Raw genomic sequence first — 21,816 nt, 5'->3', positions numbered from 1 at the left:
ATATTCTAGACCTAAAAATCTAGTACATATGGGTTCGTCAGCTATAACGAAGCATCTATACAGGAAAAAGGGATCTACTGCTATAAAAAATGGATGCAAAACAACTACCGCGTGAGTTATATCTCCTTTTTGGATCAAGAGAGGCTGCGGAGGAAGAACTACCAAAAAAGTTCATGAGGAACAGTGAAGAACACCGATGAACTCGCAAGCCCTAATGCAGATCTAAAAAGTTTGAGAAGGAAAGACTTGCGGATGCGGATTTGCTGCGGAGGGTCGTCGCCGTTTATCTGGACGGTTCAGGGCGATACAGCAGCCAAGCTCGAGGACGACGAAGAGCGCTGCGGCGGCGGCGGAGCCCGAGCAGCAGCGGAGATTGCGAGAGGAAGAAGATGAAGAAGAGGGGAGAATGAGAAAAACTAGCCGCGTGCCTATTTATAAGGGCAGATGCGAACAGACGGGAGCGAAAATCAAGGGAGAACCAAATAATGGTTATCCAGCTATATAGATGCCTCGATTCTCGGGAAGCATTAAAGATAAAAGGTCCGTTGGAAGATGACGTCATGAAAGTTTTTTGTGTTTTCAAAAGATGACATCACGGCGGATTACAGAGTTTTTCAGACAGAAGATGGATTTCATCTAAGTATTGAAGATTGACAAAGAACAAAGTTCAAAGTCAACCTGGGGCCTAATGTTGGGGATATTACTACCAGTATGACCCGCCCAGGAGGGGCCGGGTCAGCCCTAATGGCGGGTTACATAAGAAGCCCAATATACATACAAGATGATAGTTTATTAAACATATAGAAGGCCCAAAGGCCTGGGGCCGGCTTAAAGCCCGATATTGTAAACTGCCGTATGTACGGAAAGACTTGTAAAGAAAGGCATGTAAAGGGAGTCACCGAGCCAGACACGATTATGAGCCGGCCGAGACTCTGTAGGCCACCAGGCGTCAACCCATGTATATAAGGGGACGACCCGGTGGCGGCTTAGGGCAAGAGACAACCAGATCGATAACCAAGCCGGCGAGTTTAGCCCCTTGGAGATCGAAACTTCAGCAATACCAATCCCAACTAGACGTAGGCTTTTACCTTCATCGTAAGGGGCCGAACTAGTATAAAAACTCTCTCATGTCCTTTGTCCCGATTAACCCCTTTAAGCTTCCTAGTGCGATGGCCCTACGACTAAGTCCTTGCTCTAGGACATCTTCCGTGTCAACTCCACGACACTCTTCTTCCTTCTTCCTCTCCTCCTTCCTTTATCCTCCTAGTAGGAGTAGGAAAGGGGAGTCCTACTCCTACTAGGAGGAAGACTCCTCCTCCTAGCGCGCCCTACAGGGGCCGGCCGGTCTCCCCCCTTGCTCCTTTATATACGGGGGCATGGGGGCACCCTAGGACACAACAATTGATCATTGATCTCTTAGCCGTGTGCAGTGCCCCCCTCCACCATAATCCACCTCGGTCATATCGTAGCGGTGCTTAGGCGAAGCCCTGCGTTGATAGCTTCATCAACACCGTCACCACATCGTCGTGCTGACGAAGCTCTTCCCGGAAGCTCTACTGGATCGTGAGTTCGCGAACGTCACCGAGCAGAACGTGTGCTGAACGCGGAGGTGCCGTACGTTCGGTACTGAGGATCGGTCGATCGTGAAGACGTACGACTACATCTACCGCGTTATCATAGCGCTTCGTCTTATGGTCTACGAGGGTATGTAGACGACACTCTCCCCTCCCGTTACTATGCATCACTATGATCTTGCGTGTGCGTAGGAAAATTTAAATTACTACGTTCCCCAACAGACAACACTCTCTCCTCTCGTTGCTATGCATCACCTAGATGGATCTTGCGTGTGCGAGGATTTTTTTTGAAATTACTGCGTTCACCAACACCCTTTACCTTCGAGATTAGTGTTGAACCTAAAATAAATATTATTTGGTGTTTGCGTTGAGCATAAATATGATTGGATCATGTTTATGGCAATACGGTTATTCATTTAAGTCAAAGAATAATTGTTGTTCTATTTACATGAATAAAACCTTGTATGGTCATACACTCAATATAAATGGTTTATTGAATCTCGATCGTAGTGATACACATATTCATAATATTGAAGCCAAAAGATGCAAAGTTAATAATAATAGTGCAACTTATATGTGGCACTGCCGTTTAGGTCATATTGGTGTATAGCGCATGAAGAAACTCCATGCTGGTGAACTTTTGGAATCACTTGATGCTTGCAAACCATGCCTCGTGGACAAGATGACTAAGACTCCATTCTTTGGAACGATGGAGTGAGCAACAGACTTGTTGGAAATAATACATACTGATGTGTGCGGTCCAATGAGTGTTGAGGCTCGCGGTGGGTATCGTTCTTTTCTGACCTTCACAGATGATTTGAGAAGATATGGGTATATCTACGTGATGAAACATTAGTCTGAAACATTTGAAAAGTTCAAAGAATTTCAGAGTGAAGTGGAAAATCATCGTAACAAGAAAATAAAGTTTCTATGATCTGATCGCGGAAACAAATATTTGAGTTACGAGTTTGGTATTCATTCGAAACAATGTGGAATAGTTTCGCAACTCACGCCACCTGGAACACGACAATGTAATGGTGTGTCTGAATGTCATAACTATACTTTATTAGGTATGGTGTAATCTATGATGTCTCTTACCGAATTACCACTATCGTTTTGGGGTTTTGCATTAGAGACAGCTGCATTCACGTTAAAAAGGGCACCGTCTAAAAATCCGTTGAGACAACACCGTATGAACTGTGGTTTAGCAAGAAACCTAAGCTATTGTTTCTTAAAGTTTGTAGTTGCAATGCTTATATGAAAACGTTTCAACCTGATAAGCTCAAACCCAAATCAGAGAAGTACGTCTTCATAGGATTCCCAAAATAAACTGTTGGGTACACCTTCTATCACAGATCCGATGGCAAGATCTTTGTTGCTAAGAGTGGATCCTTTCTAGAGAAGGAGTTTCTCTCAAAAGAAGTGAGTGGGAGGAAAGTAGAACTTGATGAGGTAATTGTACTTGCTCCCTTATTGGGAAGTAGTTCATCACAGATATCAGTTCCAGTGATTCCTACACCAATTAGTGAGGAAGCTAATTATGATGATCATGAAAACTTTTGATCAAGTTACTACCGAACCTCGTAGGTCAACCAGAGTAAGATTCGCATCAGAGTGGTATGGTAATCCTGTTCTGGAGGTCATGTTACTTGACCATAGCGAACCTACGAACTATGAGGAAGCGATGATGAGCCCAGATTTCGCAAAATGGCTTGAGGCCATGAAATCTGAGATAGAATCCATGTATGAGAACAAAGTGTGGACTTTGGTGGACTTGCCCGTTGATCGGCAAGCCATTGAGAATAAATGGATCTTCAAGAGGAAGACGGACGCCGATAGTAGTGTTACTATCTACAAAGCTCGAATTGTCGCAAAAAAGGTTTTGGACAAGTTCAAGGTGTTGACTACGATGAGATTTTCTCACTCGTAGCGATGCTTAAGTCTGTCCGAATCATGTTAGTAATTGCCACATTTTATGAAATCTGGCAAATGGATGTCAAAACTGCATTCCTTAATGGATTTATTAAAGAAGAGTTGTATATGATACAACAAGAAAGTTTTGACAATCCTAAAGGTGCTAACAAAGTGTGCAAGCTCCAGCGATGCATCTATGGACTGGTGCAAACATCTCGAGAGTTGGAATATACGCTTTGATGAATTGATCAAAGCATATAGTTTTATACAGACTTGCGGTGAAGCCTGTATTTACAAGAAAGTGAGTGGGAGCACTACAACATTTCTGGTAAGTATATGTGAATGACATATTATTGATCGGAAATAATGTACCTCACCATGAGTTTGGCAAGAGGGTACAATTGTAATCCAGGAGTGGATCACTGAACAGCGGTTAAAATTATCCTTAGTGAAATAAGGAAATGTTTCTCGGTTATGGAGGTGACAAAGAGTTCGTCGTAAGGAGTTACATCGATGCAAGCTTTGACACCGATCGGGATGACTCTAAGCCTCGATCTAGATACATATTGAAGGTGGGAGCGATTAGCTAGAGTAGCTCCGTGCAGAGCATTGTAGACATAGAAAATTTGCAAAATACATACGGCTCTGAATGTGGCAGACCCGTTGACTAAACTTCTCTCACAAGCAAAACATGATCACTCTTTGGGTGTTAATCACATAGCGATGTGAACTAGACTATTGACTCTAGTAAACCCTTTGGGTATTAGTCACATGGAGATGTGAACTAATCACATAAAGATGTGAACTATTGGTGTTAAATCACATGGCGATGTGAACTAGATTATTGACTCTAGTGCAAGTGGGAGACTGGAGGAAATATGCCCTAGAGGCAATAATAAAGTTGTTATTTATATTTCCTTATATCATGATATCATCATATTATTCATGCTAGAATTGTATTAACCGGAAATTTAGTACATGTGTGAACACATAGACAAAACAGAATGTCCCTAGTATGCCTCTACTTGACTAGCTCATTAATCAAAGATGGTTAAGTTTCCTGACCATAGACATGTGTTGTCATTTGATGAACGGGATCACATCATTAGAGAATGATGTGATGGACAAGACCCATCCGTTAGCTTAGCATAAATGATCGTTTAGTTTTATTGCTATTGCTTTCATCATGACTTATACATGTTCCTCTGACCATGAGATTATGCAACTCCCGAATACCGGAGGAACACCTTGTGTGCTATTAAACGTCACACCGTAACTAGGTGATTATAAAGATGCTCTACAGGTGTCTCCGATGGTGTTTATTGAGTTGGCATAGAACGAGATTAGGATTTGTCACTCCGATTGTCGGAGAGGTATCTCTGGGCCTCTCGGTAATGCACATCACTATAAGCCTTGCAAGAAATGTGAATAATGAGTTAGTTACGGGATGTTGCATTATGGAACGAGTAAAGATAATTGTCGGTAATGAGATTGAACTAGGTATGATGATACCGATGATCGAATCTCGGGCAAGTAACATACCGATGACAAAGGGAACAACGTATGTTGTTATGCGGTTTGACCGATAAAGATCTTCATAGAATATGTATGAGCCAATATGAGCATCCAGGTTCCGCTATTGGTTATTGAGCGGAGATGTGTCCCTGTCATGTCTACATAGTTCTCGAACCCGTAGGGTCCGCACGCTTAACGTTCGATGACGATTTGTATTATGAGTTATGTGATTTGATGTATGAAGGTTGTTCGGAGTCCCGAATGAGATCACAGACATGATGAGGATTCTCGAATTGGTCGAGACGTAAAGATTGTTATATTGGAAGGCTATATTCGGACATCGGAAAGGTTCCGAGTGATTCGGGTATTTTTCGGAGTACCGGAGAGTTACGGGAATTCGGCGGGGGAAGTAGTGGGCCTCAATGGGCCATACGGGAAAGGAGAGAAGGGCCTCAAGGGTTCCCCCCCCCCCATGGCAAGTCCGAATTGTACTAGGGAGGGGGCGGAGCCCCCCTCTCTTTCCTTCTCCCTCTCCTACTCCTTCCCTCTCTCCCCTCTTGGAAAAGGAAGGGGACTCCAACTAGGATTGGGAATCCTAGTTGGACTCCCCCAATAGGCGTGCCCCTCCTAGGCCGGCCTCCTCCTCCTCCCTCCTTTATATACGTGGGCAGGGGGCACCCCAAAGGCACTCCAAGATTTGTCTTAGCCGTGTGCGGTGCCCCCTCCACAGTTACACACCTCGGTCATATCATTGTAGTGCTTAGGCGAAGCCCTGCGCCGGTAACTTCATCATCACCATCACCATGCCGTCATGCTGACATAACTCTCCTTCGGCCTCAACTGGATCAAGAGCCCGAGGGACGTCATCTAGCTGAACGTGCGCTGAACGCAGAGGTGCCGTACGTTCGGTACTTGGATCGGTTGGATCACGAAGACGTTCGACTACATCAATCGCGTTACTTAATGCTTCTACTTTCGGTCTACGAGGGTACGTGGACACACTCTTCCCGCTCGTTGCTATGCATCTCCTAGATAGATATTACGTGATCATAGGAAATTTTTGAAATACTGCGTTCCCCAACATGATGTTGTCCTTAAGATCAACTATTTGAAGGCCTTTGACATGGTGAACTAGAATTTCCTTGTGGAAATGCTCACTTCTAGAGGTTTTGGTAATAAGTGGTTTAGTTTGTTGGTAATAAGTGGTTTAGTTAGGTTTTCAGTATTTTGCAACAAAGCTCCTTTTGTGTGGGACTTAATGATGTTAATGGCCCATCTTGTGTTGGGGGTAAATATTTAATACAAGGAGATACTCTTTATCCCATTCTCTTCAATTTGGTTGTGGATGTATTTTCTAAGATGTTTGCTAAAGCTGACAAAAATGGCATTATTAAAATACTTTTTCCTCACGTTATTCATGGTTGCTGATGGCACCATCCCATTTCTTGAACATTTACTGAGACTGCTAGAAATGTTAAATAGTTGTTGGCTTGCTTTGATCAGTTATCTGACATGAAGATCAATTTTAATAAATTTGATCTTCTTTCGGTTCATGTTGAGGAGGATGTTTCTAATTTTCTTGCCCGTATCATTTGTGGCAAAAAAAATGAGTTTCTTCTAAAGTACCTTGGGGGTTCCTTTACACTATGTGACGATGGGATCCCTCGGGGTTGGCCAATGGCAAGGATATGCCCAAGTAGGCCCAAGCGGCCGAGTCTTCACTAAGAAAATCACTTGGATAGGTCAGCATTACCAAGGTCATTTGCATGAACCACACCACGACATTCATCTACTGAACAGACGTGGGGCATTGAATGTTGGTGTTACCAACAACGTCATAAAATATAATTATATCACGACACCATCAAGACCCTAGTAACGACCATTTTTATTGTGTCGTTATTAGGACGTGGACATGTGGCCATTGTATTTCCTGCTTCGTCGCTCCTATATAAGGCAAAGCTAGAGTAAATTCTATACATACTTTGAGGGCAAGTCTTAGCAAGATTCCTACAAGCTCAATAGTTCCATCGAGATCGACATGATCACACATTGTAATTGCTTTTTCTATACCAGACATAACATTCAGCAAGAGTAGGGTCTCACCCCTAGAGCAGGGGGCCCAAACCTGGGTAAAGCCTCCACTGTGTGAGATTCCATCCTAGATCATCAACGTGTGCTTTACCTTCAAACAAATTCCAAATAAATAGTTGTCATGAAATCCAAATAATAATTGGTGCATACCATGGGGAAAGCACGCGTTTGGAATAGCAATCCAGGCGGGATCCCCTTCAGCGATCGACGGTGGGCTTGGGCCCGGGCAGCTCATGCATTTTGGCGCGCTGCACTTCATCGTTGATGACTCGGTGTGGCACCCTTCCTCCACCGCACTCCCTGTCGGGGAGATGATGGCCACTAGGAGTATGCACTTTGTCACTAACCTGAAGGAAGGTGGATTTATTCTCATCTTGGGCAACCCGGTAGATTGCGACCAAGATTCATGTGAAATTTTTCTCTCTTTTTCGGAGGTGGAATTTGATATGAAATTCGTGAGTCAAAAAAGCTAACAAGTCTGTGTGGTTTGTATCCAAAGTAAGGTTCCTACAGGACTTCCACGTGGTGGTAAACAATGCCATGTGTATTAATCACCTGACAGGTGATCGAGGACGTACGCATGGAAGTCATTTTTACTTATCTTGAAAATTACCACAAAATCCAACCTAAGTTCAGGCACATAGTCATTAATGTGTTTATGTTTAGCCAAGTTTGAAAGATATCTACTGTTCCAAAACATGCCTCTTTTGTGAAAACTCATGTGCTTCGCTCTTTTCGATGATTTTTGTTTCTTTTTAGAGGACCTAGATCTTGATTTCCGTAAAGATGACATATAGTCACAAAACACGGACCCTGGCCTTGCATCCTCAAACCCAGCCTCGTTTGTCGCGCCAACCAAATGAGAAAGTAGTGGACCATCATATGCGACCTTCGCTTCCTCCTCATCAGCATAGGGATACAATAGGAGCTCATACATTTAAGACAAGCCTTTAAATGACGATCTCCATATGTTTCAATGCACCCACCGCAACACTAACCTCATCGTCTTTCTTTCCCATAGAGATGCCAATATTGCTAAGACTAGACGAAATACAATTATCAAAAAAAGAAAGAAAAGATCTGACAGGAGAAGTATCCATTGAGACGGCCATATTACATACCGCCTAGCGCCACATTGCCCTTGCATGTGAATCAGCATCTATGGAAGCAACACCATCAACGGAGATCACGTGACGATGCTGGAGCGGATAGGTGTGGCCGAGTCCGGCCCGTAGCCAACCCGAAGAACGAATGGTGATCAAGACCTAGTCAATTTATTTCATTAAAAGACTGGTACTACCTACATCTGGGGTTTATTAGAACCCACCCCCCACAACACTAACCTCATCGTCATAGGGATACAATAGGAGCTCATACATTTAAGACAAGCCTTTAAATGACGATCTCCATATGTTTCAATGCACCCACCGCAACACTAACCTCATCGTCTTTCTTTCCCATAGAGATGCCAATATTGCTAAGACTAGACGAAATACAATTATCAAAAAAAGAAAGAAAAGATCTGACAGGAGAAGTATCCATTGAGACGGCCATATTACATACCGCCTAGCGCCACATTGCCCTTGCATGTGAATCAGCATCTATGGAAGCAACACCATCAACGGAGATCACGTGACGATGCTGGAGCGGATAGGTGTGGCCGAGTCCGGCCCGTAGCCAACCCGAAGAACGAATGGTGATCAAGACCTAGTCAATTTATTTCATTAAAAGACTGGTACTACCTACATCTGGGGTTTATTAGAACCCACCCCCCACAACACTAACCTCATCGTCATAGGGATACAATAGGAGCTCATACATTTAAGACAAGCCTTTAAATGACGATCTCCATATGTTTCAATGCACCCACCGCAACACTAACCTCATCGTCTTTCTTTCCGTAGAGATGCCAATATTGCTAAGACTAGACGAAATACAATTATCAGAAAAAGAAAGAAAAGATCTGACAGGAGAAGTATCCATTGAGACGGCCATATTACATACCGCCTAGCGCCACATTGCCCTTGCAAGTGAATCAGCATCTATGGAAGCAACACCATCAACGGAGATCACGTGATGATGCTGGAGCGGATAGGTGTGGCCGAGTCCGGCCCGTAGCCAACCCGGAGAACGAATGGTGATCAAGACCTAGTCAATTTATTTCAGCAAAAGACTGGTACTACCTACATCCAGGGTTTATTAGAACCCCCCCCCCCCCTCCACCAAAGTTTTGATCATAAATTTGATTTGCAAAGCATTTTGACCATAGATTTGATTCACAAAACATAAGTGATATGTCATATAAAGTAAATTGTTGGATTCATATTCAAATGAAGTTTTCAATGATACCATTCTTATACATATAACTCATATTTTATTACGTAAATATATGGTGAAATTTTGAGTGAAAATGTGAGGGGGCTTAATAAACCCGGACGGAGTAGTGTTTTGGAGATTGGCATCAAAATGAGGAGCAGAACCAACACGTTCAAGCACTCTCGTTGTATATTTTCCAAAACCATGGAGGAGCATGGATTGACAAAGATAACAAGAGATGGAGGCATAACAAGGGCTCACTGTCTTACTGCCACAGATAATCACTTCAGTTCTGAGCCAACACGGTGGATCAAGTATTCAAGCATAGCGCAAACTATAAAACCAGCGCTACTACATCTGATGATCTGAACTTAAACAGTGTGACAAGCAAAATAAATAAAACGTTTTGGCCATGTTGCCGATTTCGTTGAGTCGAGTGCTGTCCCAAAGACGCCATTACCACCTGATAACTTGATATGTATTACTCGCTCTACCTGCGACCAACCAACAGAAAACTACAAAGGAAGTTTTAGTACTCCAGGCTGCATGACTAGTGCTGAAGGCACTAAATTTGGTCGATGGAAATGTACAACTCGATGGACCTAACCTGTTAAGAAGTTTACTCTGGTTATCATTCCTCAGTCTCGTCTTACAGATGGAGTTGCTGCAGCTCTTCATTCACGCCGTCTTCAGTCTCCTCTGCAGAACCTTCAAGAGGCAGAGTTATGTTAGGCAAGGCATACATGCTTCAGTTCATTTGATCATGTAACGCTTCCATGGTTTTCTGACATTAGACAAATAAACAGAACTTACACGGTGGATCAAGTATTAAAGCATTGACTTTAAAAAAATATATACACACTATATTGTGGGAGGGAGGGAGGGAGTACTAAAAACAAAGAGGAAAAGATAATGGATTTGAGGAAGCCACACTCTTAATCATGGAATCCAGTGACGATTCAAACAAAATTCAGTACGAAATTTGCATATATATGGTGAAGCACAGCAAAGTCCTTCGAAACATAAATGTAGTACTCCCTCCGATCCATATTAATTGATGCAGCTTTAGTATAACTTTAGTATAAAATTATACTAAATCAGCGTTAATTAATATGGATCGGAGGGTACTTTCTTTCCGAGAAAAAATGCAGAAATCTAACAGCTGATTCGACATATATGTATACTTTCTCGGCCCATTGCAAGTCTTGCAAACAAAAAACTAGCACAGTGTCCCTAGCACCACATACAAGTAAAAGAGAACGATGCTATGTTCAAAAATCAAACACTTTCGTATGGGATCATGGAGACAATTTCTATCAGAAATGTGCATGTATATAGTGAAGTAGTAACAGAGAGTCTCTTCTTCGGAAATTTTAACGATCTTGTTACTTAAATGAAAACCCTGAGCAAGCATATGGACCTATCCAGTGCCTAATATAGTGAAGTCTAAAATGTATATTGAACTCTTGGACATACGCTAGGGGCAAATTGGCAGAATTTCTATCACTATTGCTTTAGCAATTTTTATTTAGCATTAGCCGTGCTATAGTAAATGGTAAGTCATAGTACATCTCATCCACACAAGACCATTTAGACATTGAAATAGAAGTGTTTTACTCTGTAAGCCCCAATTTTAAGAAGCCCCTTACACTTATTAAACATAAGCCCTCCCTGCAGCATTACTAATAACAAGCTAAGCGTACATACATAGCCTGAAAGTTGAACATTTGCATATGCTCTCTCCCACAACTGAGATGTTACATCATACAGATAACATATCTGATCTCTCCAATGTTACACATAAGCACACCATTTCCAATCACTAGATAAATAACAAGAATCTACAATCAACGAAAAAAGACAGTAGAATTACGGTTACCTGAGCAGAGAGCCGGTGGCAGCCGCCAAGCGTGAATGAAACGGGTGGCGACGTGCTCGCTAGGCGGTGCAACCAGCTCGTAGACCTCACACTCCACAACCTTGCGAGCACGCACGTTGACACCGAGCAGATGCTCGTCGAGGAAGAAGTAGACCACGTCCGGGTTGGTGGGGTGGATGAGCGCAAGCACGGGGATCTTCCTGGGCAGACCAGTCGCCTTGTAGCTCGCGTCGTCCCAGATCTCCTTAAAGGTGGCCTCATACTCCAGCGTCCACTCCGTGGTGTCAGGATCGGCGAGCGTCCAGACGCTGATCTGTGTAGCGCCGCGGCTGTCACGGTTCCTGGAGTACATGTCCACGAACCGCAGCTTGCCGGCGCTGACACGTACGCATCGGTACTTGTCAAGCAATCCCCAAGCTTCCCTGGGCTTGAGCGCCTTGCCCTCCGGCAGCGGGACGACTCTCAGCACCGGCGCGTCCTCGAAGGGGTCGCAGGTGAGGAGGCACCAGGAGAGGTCGACCCACCAGAGCCTCCCGGCGTGCGAGACCACGCGGTTGGGGCACAGAATCCTGGCAGGAAGCGGGTAGCCGACGTACTTGCTGACCCACTCTCCGACTTCCGACGAGAAGCGCAGGAGGATGGCCTTGTCACCGCCGACGAACGGCTGGAGCTCGGCGACCATGTAGTGGCCGCCACCCGCCGGGGAGGAGTGTTAGACTGTATATGTATACGTAGACTTGTGTATACGTGTTGTATTTGTACTTGTACCTCTTAGTATTTATATATAATGAGATAGCCGCACCCCTTAAGGGTGTCGAGCAGTTGCCCCAATATCCTTGTTTTAACATGGTATCAGCCTAGGGTTTTTCGTCTTCCGCTGCAACCCTTGCGCCGCCGCCGATCGCTGCTGCGCCGCCGCCGATCGCTGCCGCCACCTCGCCCGATGGCCTCCGCGCACTCCGCCACCGCCTCGGCTTCCTTCCCTGCTGGCGCGCCGGTCGCCCCCTCGTCGCCCTTCCTCGCGTGCCTCCCGCTCGCCACGGCTTGGCGGCAGCCGTCGCTGCCCGCCGAAGGCCATCTGCAGGGCGGGCAAGGCGGGCAGGAGCAGGGCGGGCCGGGCCTTCCCCAGCCGCCGATCGCTACTGGCGGTGCCTCGCCCTCGACCTTCGCCTTCGCGCCGCCACCTCTTCGCGGCGCCGCGCCGTCCGCCTACGGGGCGGCTCCCCAACCCTACGGAGCCCCTCCGCCCTACTATGGCGCGACCCCGACCTACGCTCCGTGGTACGGCGCCCCTGCACCAACCTACGGCGCCGCGCCACCGATGCCTTCCACCTGGTCGACGCCTCCGTCATCATAGACAGCGTTGTCGCCCTATGGCGCGGCCTACGGCGCCGTACCTGCCGTGTCTTTGGTGGCCCTGCCTGGTCCGATCGATGCCCCTTCCGGTCCTGGCTACGAGGCGTCCTTGGCCCTCGCTCCCCATGATGTGCAGAACATGGGTCCCCATGCGGGTTATGCTCCGGCGCCATCGCCGTTCTACTTCTCGCATCTACTTCCGGTGAAGCTTACACCGGACAACTACCTGTCCTGGCGGGCGCAGGTGCTACCTCTCCTACGGAGACGCTACTTGGAGGGCTATGTTGATGGCTCTATCCCGTGCCCGCCGCCGTATCACCCGGCTCATCATGTGTGGGTCGCTCAAGACCAGGCGATACTTTCGGCCATCCAGTCCTCACTAACTCCGAGCGTGTCGTCGCTTGTCACCTTCACCGCGACATCCCGGGAGGCTTGGTCTGCACTTCACAGCAGTTTTGCCTCTCAGTCTCAGGCGCGTGCTCGCTCTATCTGCACTGAGTTGGGGAAGACCAAGCTTGGAGGCCTCACCATCACGGAGTACTTCAACAGGATGTCAGGTCTTGCAGACACGCTGGCCTCCATTGGCCAGCCCCTTGGAGATAAGGACTTCACCACTCATGTGCTCAATGGCCTCGATGATGACTATGACAATCTCATTGAGAACGTCCATGGGCGCGAGGCGCCTCTCCCGCCGCGGGAACTGTATGCGCGGCTCCTTGGTCGCGAACAGCGCATCAAAGCGCGTCGATCTACTCCGAGTTTTGCCTCTGCTAACGCCGCAACCCGTGGCAAAACGCAGAAGCCGTCGCTCCCTGCCAAGCCGGCGGGCGCATCTCAGCCCTCACGGGGCGCCACGCCGTCCATCACAGGAGGATCACGGCCGGTGGCTTGCTGCCCCAGTTGTGGTGCTCAGCAGGCGTGCCAGCTGTGTGGGATTGAGCGCCACGTAGCTTCTCGCTGTCATCGCCGCTACAAGCAAGATTTCCTCGGCCTTGGCAACAATGGCAAGGGGAATGAAAAACAGGCGGCCGCTGCGGTGGTGGGTCATGAGCACGGGCGTACTCCATCCTACTCGATTGATCCCTCGTGGTACATGGACACGGGAGCTACCAACCACCTCACCAACGACATGAGCAAGCTCTCGGTCCAGGAGCCATATCGCGGTCATGATCAGGTGCACACCGCCAACGGAGCAGGTATGCGCATCTCCCATGTTGGTCAGGCATCCCTTCTTGCACACAATTCACGAAAACTGCATCTGTCTAACATCCTTCGTATTCCCACTGCTTCGCGTAGTTTGTTGTCTGTTCCACAACTTACTCGTGACAATAATGTCCTTGCTGAATTTCACCCTTTTCGTTTCTTTATCAAGGATCGGGACACGAGGGCCGTTCTGCTTAGCGGTCGTCTTCGCCGTGGCTTGTATGCACTTGACGCGCCAACCGCACCTCCCATGCAGTTTTCTCCTCAGGCGTTCAGTGGTGTTCGTGTCTCACCTACACATTGGCACGCGCGACTTGGTCATCCTGCTGCTCCCATAGTCCGTCATGTGTTACATCGTCATGAGCTACCAGTTGTGTCAAGTAAAACTGCTGAAACTATTTGTGATGCCTGTCAGCAGGGCAAGAGTCACCAACTCCCGTTTTCAGAGTCTAGTCGTGTTGTGAAACATCCTCTTGAGCTTATTTTTCCGATGTATGGGGTCATGCCCAAACGTCTGTTAGTGGGCATAATTATTATGTCAGTTTCATTGATGCTTACAGTCGATTTACCTGGCTCTATCTTATTAAGAAAAAATCTGATGTGTTTGATGTGTTTATCCAGTTTCAAGCACATGTTGAGCGTCTCCTTCGCCAGAAAATTATTCATGTCCAAAGCGACTGGGGGGGGGGGGGTGAATATCACAACCTCAACTCGTTCTTTAACAAGCTTGGGATTACACACCGTGTGTCTTGCCCCCATACGCATCAGCAGAATGGGACTGCCGAACGTAAGCATCGTCACCTTGTAAAAACTGGCATCACCTTATTAGCTTATGCCTCCGTACCTTTTAGGTTCTGGAGTGATGCTTTCTCCACTGCCTGTTTTTTGATCAATAGGCTGCCTTCACGACTACTGAATATGAAAACCCCTCTTGAACTCTTGCTCAATGAAATCCCAGACTACACCTTTCTCAAAGTCTTCGGGTGTGCCTGTTGGCCTCATTTGCGTCCATATAATAAACATAAGCTAGAGTTTCGGTCGAAGAAGTGCGTTTTTCTTGGGTATAGTTCCCTTCACAAAGGGTACAAATGCCTACATGTTCCCACCAATCGCATTTACATTTCTCGTGACGTTGTTTTTGATGAGAATGTGTTTCCCTTTCGTGCACTTCTGAATACCTCTATCACTCTTATGCCAGACGCTTCTTCTACCACACTTGTGCCTGATCAATTTGTGGATGTTGCATATGCTCCTGTGTTGCTCCCTAACAATGCTGCAGGTGTTGGCCGTGGCGCTCGTCTCGAGCTCCTTGAGGAACAAGCACCGGCGCGTCCGGAGGACGATCGCGTGCATGGGGCATGCATACCGGGCGGTACTCCGCAACTCGCGAGAGCTGCGCCCGCGGCTGCCTCGCGGGCCTTGCCCGACGCCGCTCCGCGAGCGTCGCCCTCGCCCGCCTCGTGGGAGTCGCCCGAGCTGGCCTCACAGGAGGTCGCTCCTGGGCCAGCCACGCCATGTTCGCATGGGCCGGCTTCGGCTCCGATGGGCCGGCCACCCGGCCGGCCACCCCAGGATCGCCTGCTCCTTCTGCGCCCAGCGGCTCCGGCGTGGACCTGGGTGACGTGGCCGTGTCGGGCGCCACACCGCCCGCCTCTCCGACGCCCGGTGGCTCTGGCGTGAGCCCTGGCGACTCGGGGTCGCCTCTTTCGTCGCCTGCATCATGCCCTGCGTCGCCACCACAACCTGCTGCTCCTCGACATCGCACGCGCAGTCAGACCGGTGTCTTTCAGCCTAAGATTCGGACCAATGGGACTGTTGCGTGGCTCACCGCGTGCATGGCTCATGCTGCTGCGGATCCCACTGCTGAGCCTCGTCACTTTCAGGCTGCACTAGGCATTCCCCACTGGCGTGCCGCGATGGAACAGGAGTTTCAAGCATTGCTGAAGAATGACACCTGGCAGCTTGTTCCTCCAGTGTCTGGAGTCAATATCATTGACTCTAAGTGGGTGTTTAAAGTTAAACGGCATGCTGATGGCTCCATCGAGCGTTACAAGGCAAGGCTAGTGGCTAAGGGCTTCAAACAGAGGTATGGTCTTGACTATGAAGACACGTTCAGTCCAGTTATCAAGCCCACTACCATTCGTCTACTACTATCCCTTGCTGTTACTTGAGGATGGTTTCTCCGTCAGCTTGATGTGCAGAACGCTTTTTTGCATGGAGTTCTGGAGGAGGAGGTTTATATGCGTCAGCCACCAGGGTTTGTGGATCCTGCACGTCCTAATCATCTCTGTCGTCTTTTTAAGGCGCTCTATGGTCTTAAGCAGGCTCCCCGTGCCTGGCATGCACGCCTTGGTTCGGTTTTGCGAGCACTTGGGTTCATTCCTTCTACTGCTGACACATCACTGTTTCTTCTTCAACGCCCTGAGGTTACGATGTATTTACTGGTCTATGTTGATGATATTATTCTCATCAGTTCCTCAGATGCTGCGGCAGACCGTCTTGTGGCTGCATTGAGTGGTGATTTTGCTGTCAAGGATCTCGGTGCTCTGCACTTCTTTCTTGGTCTGGAGGTTTCACGGTCTTCTGCTGGAGTCACTCTTACTCAGAAGAAGTACGCTCTGGATTTGCTGCGTCGTGCTAGTATGCTGCAGTGTAAACCTGTCACTACTCCTATGTCTGCCACTGATCGGTTGTCTGCCTTTGATGGAGACCCTCTCTCCTCTGATGATGCCACTGAGTACCGCAGTCTTGTTGGAGGCCTGCAGTATCTTACTATCACCAGACCAGACGTCTCTTATGCAGTCAATCGTGTCTGTCAGTTTCTTCATGCGCCCACAACATCCCATTGGTCAGCTATGAAGCGCATTCTGCGTTATATATGTCTCACTGCATCTCATGGTTTGCTCCTCCAGCGTGCGCCGTCTTATGAGATCTCAGCCTTCTCCGATGCAGACTGGGCTGGTAGTCCTGATGACCGGCGATCCACGGGGGGGTATGCAGTGTTTCTTGGCCCCAACTTGATTGCCTGGAATGCTCGCAAGCAGGCTACGGTGTCTCGCAGCAGCACAAAAGCCGAGTACAAAGCAGTTGCTGATGCGACAGCTGAGATTATTTGGGTTCAGTCCTTGCTGAGGGAGTTGCGAGTTCCTTCGGTTCATTCTCCAGTGCTTTGGTGTGATAACATTGGTGCTACATACTTATCATCTAACCCAGTGTTTCATGTTCGGACAAAACATATTGAGGTTGACTATCACTTTGTTCGAGAGCGTGTTGCACAGAAGCTGCTTAGCATCAAGTTCATATCATCAAAGGATCAACTTGCTGACATCTTCACGAAGCCTCTTCCACAACCACAGTTTGTAGGCTGCAGGCGCAATCTTAACTTAGTTTGTACTTCAGGCCACAGTTAAGATTGAGGGAGGGTGTTAGACTGTATATGTATACGTAGACTTGTGTATACGTATTGTACTTGTACTTGTACCCCTTGATACTTATATATAATGAGATAGCTGCACCCCTCAAGGGTGTCGAGCAGTTGCCCCAATATCCTGGTTTTAACAAGGAGATGAGGCCGACGTGACCCATGTGCATGATGAGCTCAGGTTTCGGGAGCGGGAGGGCGGAGGCGGTGGTGGCGTCGAGGACGAAGTAGCCCGGGGCGAACGGGCGCCAGCTGAAGTCGCGAAGGCTCGGGGTGTTGATGACGGTGGGGCCCGTGGCGCAGCCCTGGTTTGGCGTGGAGGAGGAGGATGCCGGAGGGGTCGACGGCGAGGACGGAGGGGAAGTTGTCGGAGGTGGTGCGGTCGGCGAAGATGCGCGGGGGTATGGTGAGGAGCCCGACGCGCGGGGGCGGCGGCAGCGCGAGGGAGTGGTCGGCGCCCGCAGGGAGGTCGGCATCGGCGGCCGCCACCCGCGGCACGCTGCCGAGGATGGCCCAGGGCGGCGACGCGGCTCGCTCGATCTGGCATGCGCGTGCTGTGGCGTTGGACTGGTGAACGGTGACCGCGGCGACGACGGGGACTATATGGGAGCGAAGAGGATCAAGCAGCGGGCGGCTCGGGGAATGGACCGCGCGGATGCCATTTGGTGACGGTGAACTGCGACGGGGGTCAGTGTTTTGTGGGAGGATTGGCAAGCGAGGCAAGCGGCGCTGCTGTGGAGGGCAGAGCTGGGGGCAGCACCGTAGCAGCCTTTGTAGCGTGGCAAGCACCGGAGTTCCGATCAATGGCAGGAGCAAGAGTTGCAAGGCTGCAGACTCTTCATTATCCCTCAAATCAAAAGCTCATCCTGCTCGTCGGAAAGTACCTACAGGCTACAGTAAAGCAAAGAAGGACGGGATGTTGTTTGACAGGCGCTTTGACTGCTGTAGTACTCGTAGTATCTTCTGCCATCTTGGCGGTTGCAGTCCGGGTGATACGAAGGGAGCAGAGCAGGTCGCCTTCGGGGCGCGGGCGCGATCATGGAAACGGGGACGCTTGCACTGTGCCAGACGTCCCGTGGCAGTTGGCACACAGACACGGGTGAAATGCACGGTCGCTTCCTGGCTTTGTACATCCGACGGAAAAACAAACTTGGTTGGGGAAAATTATAAGTTTTGGTATATCACTCCGAAGAATAGAGGCTTTGGGTTCCTGTAACTTAGCATAGAGGCCCGTGTTCCGTTGATTCCAATGTGCACCATCTAGGTGCAAGAAAATATTGTCCACACCGCAAAAAAGAAAATTGTCCAAAAGGAAAAGGCATAAAAGTTCCCACGATCAACAGGAAAATGGACTAACCCTTTAAATTGGTCTGCGAGAAAAAAAAACATTTCAGGAATCCTTTTCAAAATTGTCATACACGCAAATGTATAAACATGATACGAACTTCAGTTTTGCAATGACGTTGTATCATGTAAAAACAACTTAGAAACTCTGCTTAGTACAAATGACTTGATTTTGGTGATCCCGACTTGATTTCAGTGTACTAATCCAATTCAAGTACAAATGAGTGATCTATTTGCTATCTAAATTTTTATTTTCCTATATTACACACCCAACATCTTGGCTTAGTACAAATGACCGAGCTGCTTACATATTTCTAAGGAGTCAATTAATTTATTGTTGTGATCATGCCAAAAAAATAATTCCATGTCGATATCATATCACCTTCATCGATCAACCAGCCCATCGGAAAAAATGCTATCTATGTAAACATTATTTCTGAGTACGAATACTAGGTAAAAACGATGTTCAAAAGGAAAAAAACTTATGGTGATTTTGCAGATAATACAAAAAATACATACTATCCTAGTCCAAAAATGAAAAACAGATTAAGACATTTTTCAAGTATTTTTTCGAACCAAGCAGGAGCATGGATTGACAAAGTTAACAAGAGCCAGAAGCATAACAAGAGCTTAATGCCTTGCTGCCAAGGATAATCACTTCAGTTCTGAACCATGACGGTGGATCAAGTATCCAAGCATAGAAACCGCACTACTAACATCTGAACTTACACAATAATAACAAGAAAACCAAGCAAAATGTTTCAGCCATGTTGCCAATTTCGTTGAGTCGAGTGCTGTCCAAAAGACGCCATTGCCACCTGATAACTTGATGTATTACTCCCCTACCTGCGACCAAGGAACAGAAAATTACAAAGGAAGTTTTAATACACCAGGCTGCATGAGTAGTGTGCTAAAGGCACTAAATTCCGTCGATGGAATGTACAACTCAATGAGCGTAACCTGTTAAGAAGTTTACTCTGGTTCTCGTTCCTCAATCTCGTATTCTCGTCTCACAGCTGGAGTTGCTGCAGCTCTTCTTTCACGCCATCTTCAGTCTCCTTTGCAGAACCTTCAAAGGACAGACAGCATATTATGTTAGGCAAGGGATACAGGCCTCGGTTCATTTGATCATCTAATGCTTCTATGGATTTCTGACATTAGACAAATACAGAAACTAGGTTGTTCTTATGTTTAATAGCTGCTTCATTATGCTCATTCATGACTATATACCTTTTGTTACAGTAATGGCAAGTCGACCAAATAAACGGTGAAGGAGCTGACACGTACTCCTATATACCTTCAGTTTTACAGTAATGGTGGAGTACAAGCATTTTCATAATATTACAAAACAAAAACATTCTAATACCTTGAAGCGTAGTGCTACAAACAAAGAGGGAAAGATAACGGATTTCAGGAAGCCACACATTTGCATATGTTCTCTCCGACAAAAAACTGAGATGTTAGAAAATCAGACACCACATCATACATCATACACCTCTGTATCTACACAGAAACCCAATATTTCCAGTCTAACAAGAATGTACGTTCAATCAAAGAACAGTGGACGGTAGAATTACCTGAGCAGAGAGCTTGTGGCAGCTGCCAAGCGTGAACGAAACGGGTGGTGACGTGTTCCCTAGGTGGCTGAACCAGCTCGTAGACCTCACACTCCATAACCTTGCGAGCACGCACGTCCACGCCGAACAGGTGCTCGTCCAGAAAGAAGTAGACCACGTCGGGGTTCGTAGGATGGATGAGCGCAAGCACGGGGATCTTCCTTGGCAGGCCAGTCGCCTTGTAGCTCGCGTCGTCCCAGATCTCCGCAAAGGTGGCCTCAGACTCCAGCGTCCACTCCGTGGAGTCCGGATCAGCGAGCGTCCAGACGCTGATCTGAACAGAGCCGCCGCTGTTAAGGTTCCTGTACATGTCCACGAACCGCAGCTTGGCGCCGCTGACAGCCACGCAGCGGTACTTGTCGAGCAGTCCCCAAGCTTCCTTGGACTTGAGCGCCTTGCCCTCCGGAAGCGGGACGACCCTGAGCGCCGGCGCGTCGGCGAAGGGGTCGCACGTGAGGAGGCACCAGGAGAGGTCGACCCACCAGAGCCTCCCGGAGTGCGAGACCACGCCGTTGGGGCTCAAGGGGCGGGATGGAAGCGGGTAGCGGACGTCCTTGGTGACCCATTCCCCGGCTTCGGAGGAGAAGCAGAGGAGGTCGGCACGGTCGCCGCCGAGGATCATCTGGAGCTCAGCGACCATGTAGTGGCCGGCGTCGGCGGGGGAGGCGATGAGGCCGAGGTGGCCCGGGTGCATGACGTCCTCGGGGTTGGGGAGCGGGAGCGCGGAGGCGGATTTGGCGTCGAGGAGGAAGTAGCCCGCGACGGTCGGGAGCCATAAGAACTCGCGGCGGCTGGGGAGGTCGATGACGGTGGGGCCCTTGGCGGGGCCTTGGTCGGCGTGGAGGAGGAGGAGGCCGGAGGCGTCGACGGCGAGGACGGACGGGAAGCTTCTGGAGGTGGTGCGGCCCGGGAAGATGCGCGGGGGGATGGTGAGGAGCGCGACGCGGGGGGCCGCCGGCAGCGCGAGGGAGAGGTCGGCGCCCTGGGGGAGGTCGGCGTCGGCGGCCGACACCCGCGGCACGCTGCCCAGGATGACCCACGACGGCGAGGCGGAAGCCATCTCGGCGCTCGGCTTGGAGCGGTGGCGGGGAGCGACTGAGGGAAGCGGTAGTGGGTACGGGTAGGGGACGGGGTGGTGGCAGGCTAGGGTTTTAGGAGTTGGGGTAGGGGGAGGGTGGATGGGATCGGGTTGTTCGTACTACGAGTTTGAATGCTGTCGCGTGGGGAACCGGATCCTCTAACATCAAGGAGGAAAGTCAACTAAACTACAATACCTTAACTTTCCTCCTTCATATCCATATGATTAAGACTAAAATGACTTGAATTAATTTGCAAATCAAAATCTGTTGTATAAATTTACAAAAATTACATATAAACAAAATTACAGTGCAATAAAATTAATTTTATATTTATTTTTGTCAAACAGTAACCACGCACAGTACCTGCTACAGTAGATCATACAGTATTCGCTAAAGTACTCTAACTTTCCTTCTTTGCATTGCACTAGTTTGCACTGTAGCTTAAGTGACTTCCCTCCTTGATGTTAGAGGATTCAGTTCCATCGCGTGGCGGAGACTGCGACGG

At 48.3% G+C, this 21,816-nt stretch overlaps 1 protein-coding gene and 1 pseudogene across 1 annotated transcript; both read right to left on the bottom strand.

Moving 5' to 3' along the window:
- Positions 1-9,669: 9,669 nt before the first annotated feature.
- Positions 9,670-18,242, bottom strand: LOC125546759 (annotated as a pseudogene).
- Positions 18,243-19,162: 920 nt separating this feature from the next.
- On the bottom strand, positions 19,163-21,410 carry LOC125548236. The gene is made up of 3 exons (XM_048711895.1): positions 20,194-21,410; positions 19,577-19,685; positions 19,163-19,462 (listed from the first exon to the last, which is right to left on the bottom strand). Exons 1-2 carry the CDS (start codon positions 21,290-21,292, stop codon positions 19,627-19,629), a joined length of 1,158 nt encoding a protein of 385 aa, XP_048567852.1. The 5' UTR covers positions 21,293-21,410; the 3' UTR covers positions 19,163-19,462; positions 19,577-19,626.
- Positions 21,411-21,816: the final 406 nt, after the last annotated feature.

Source organism: Triticum urartu, chromosome 3 (genome assembly GCF_003073215.2).
Source record: "Triticum urartu cultivar G1812 chromosome 3, Tu2.1, whole genome shotgun sequence".
NCBI classification, from domain to species: domain Eukaryota; kingdom Viridiplantae; phylum Streptophyta; class Magnoliopsida; order Poales; family Poaceae; genus Triticum; species Triticum urartu.
The sequence above is the reverse complement of the archived record's forward strand: the minus strand, read 5'-3'. Positions and strand labels throughout refer to the sequence as shown.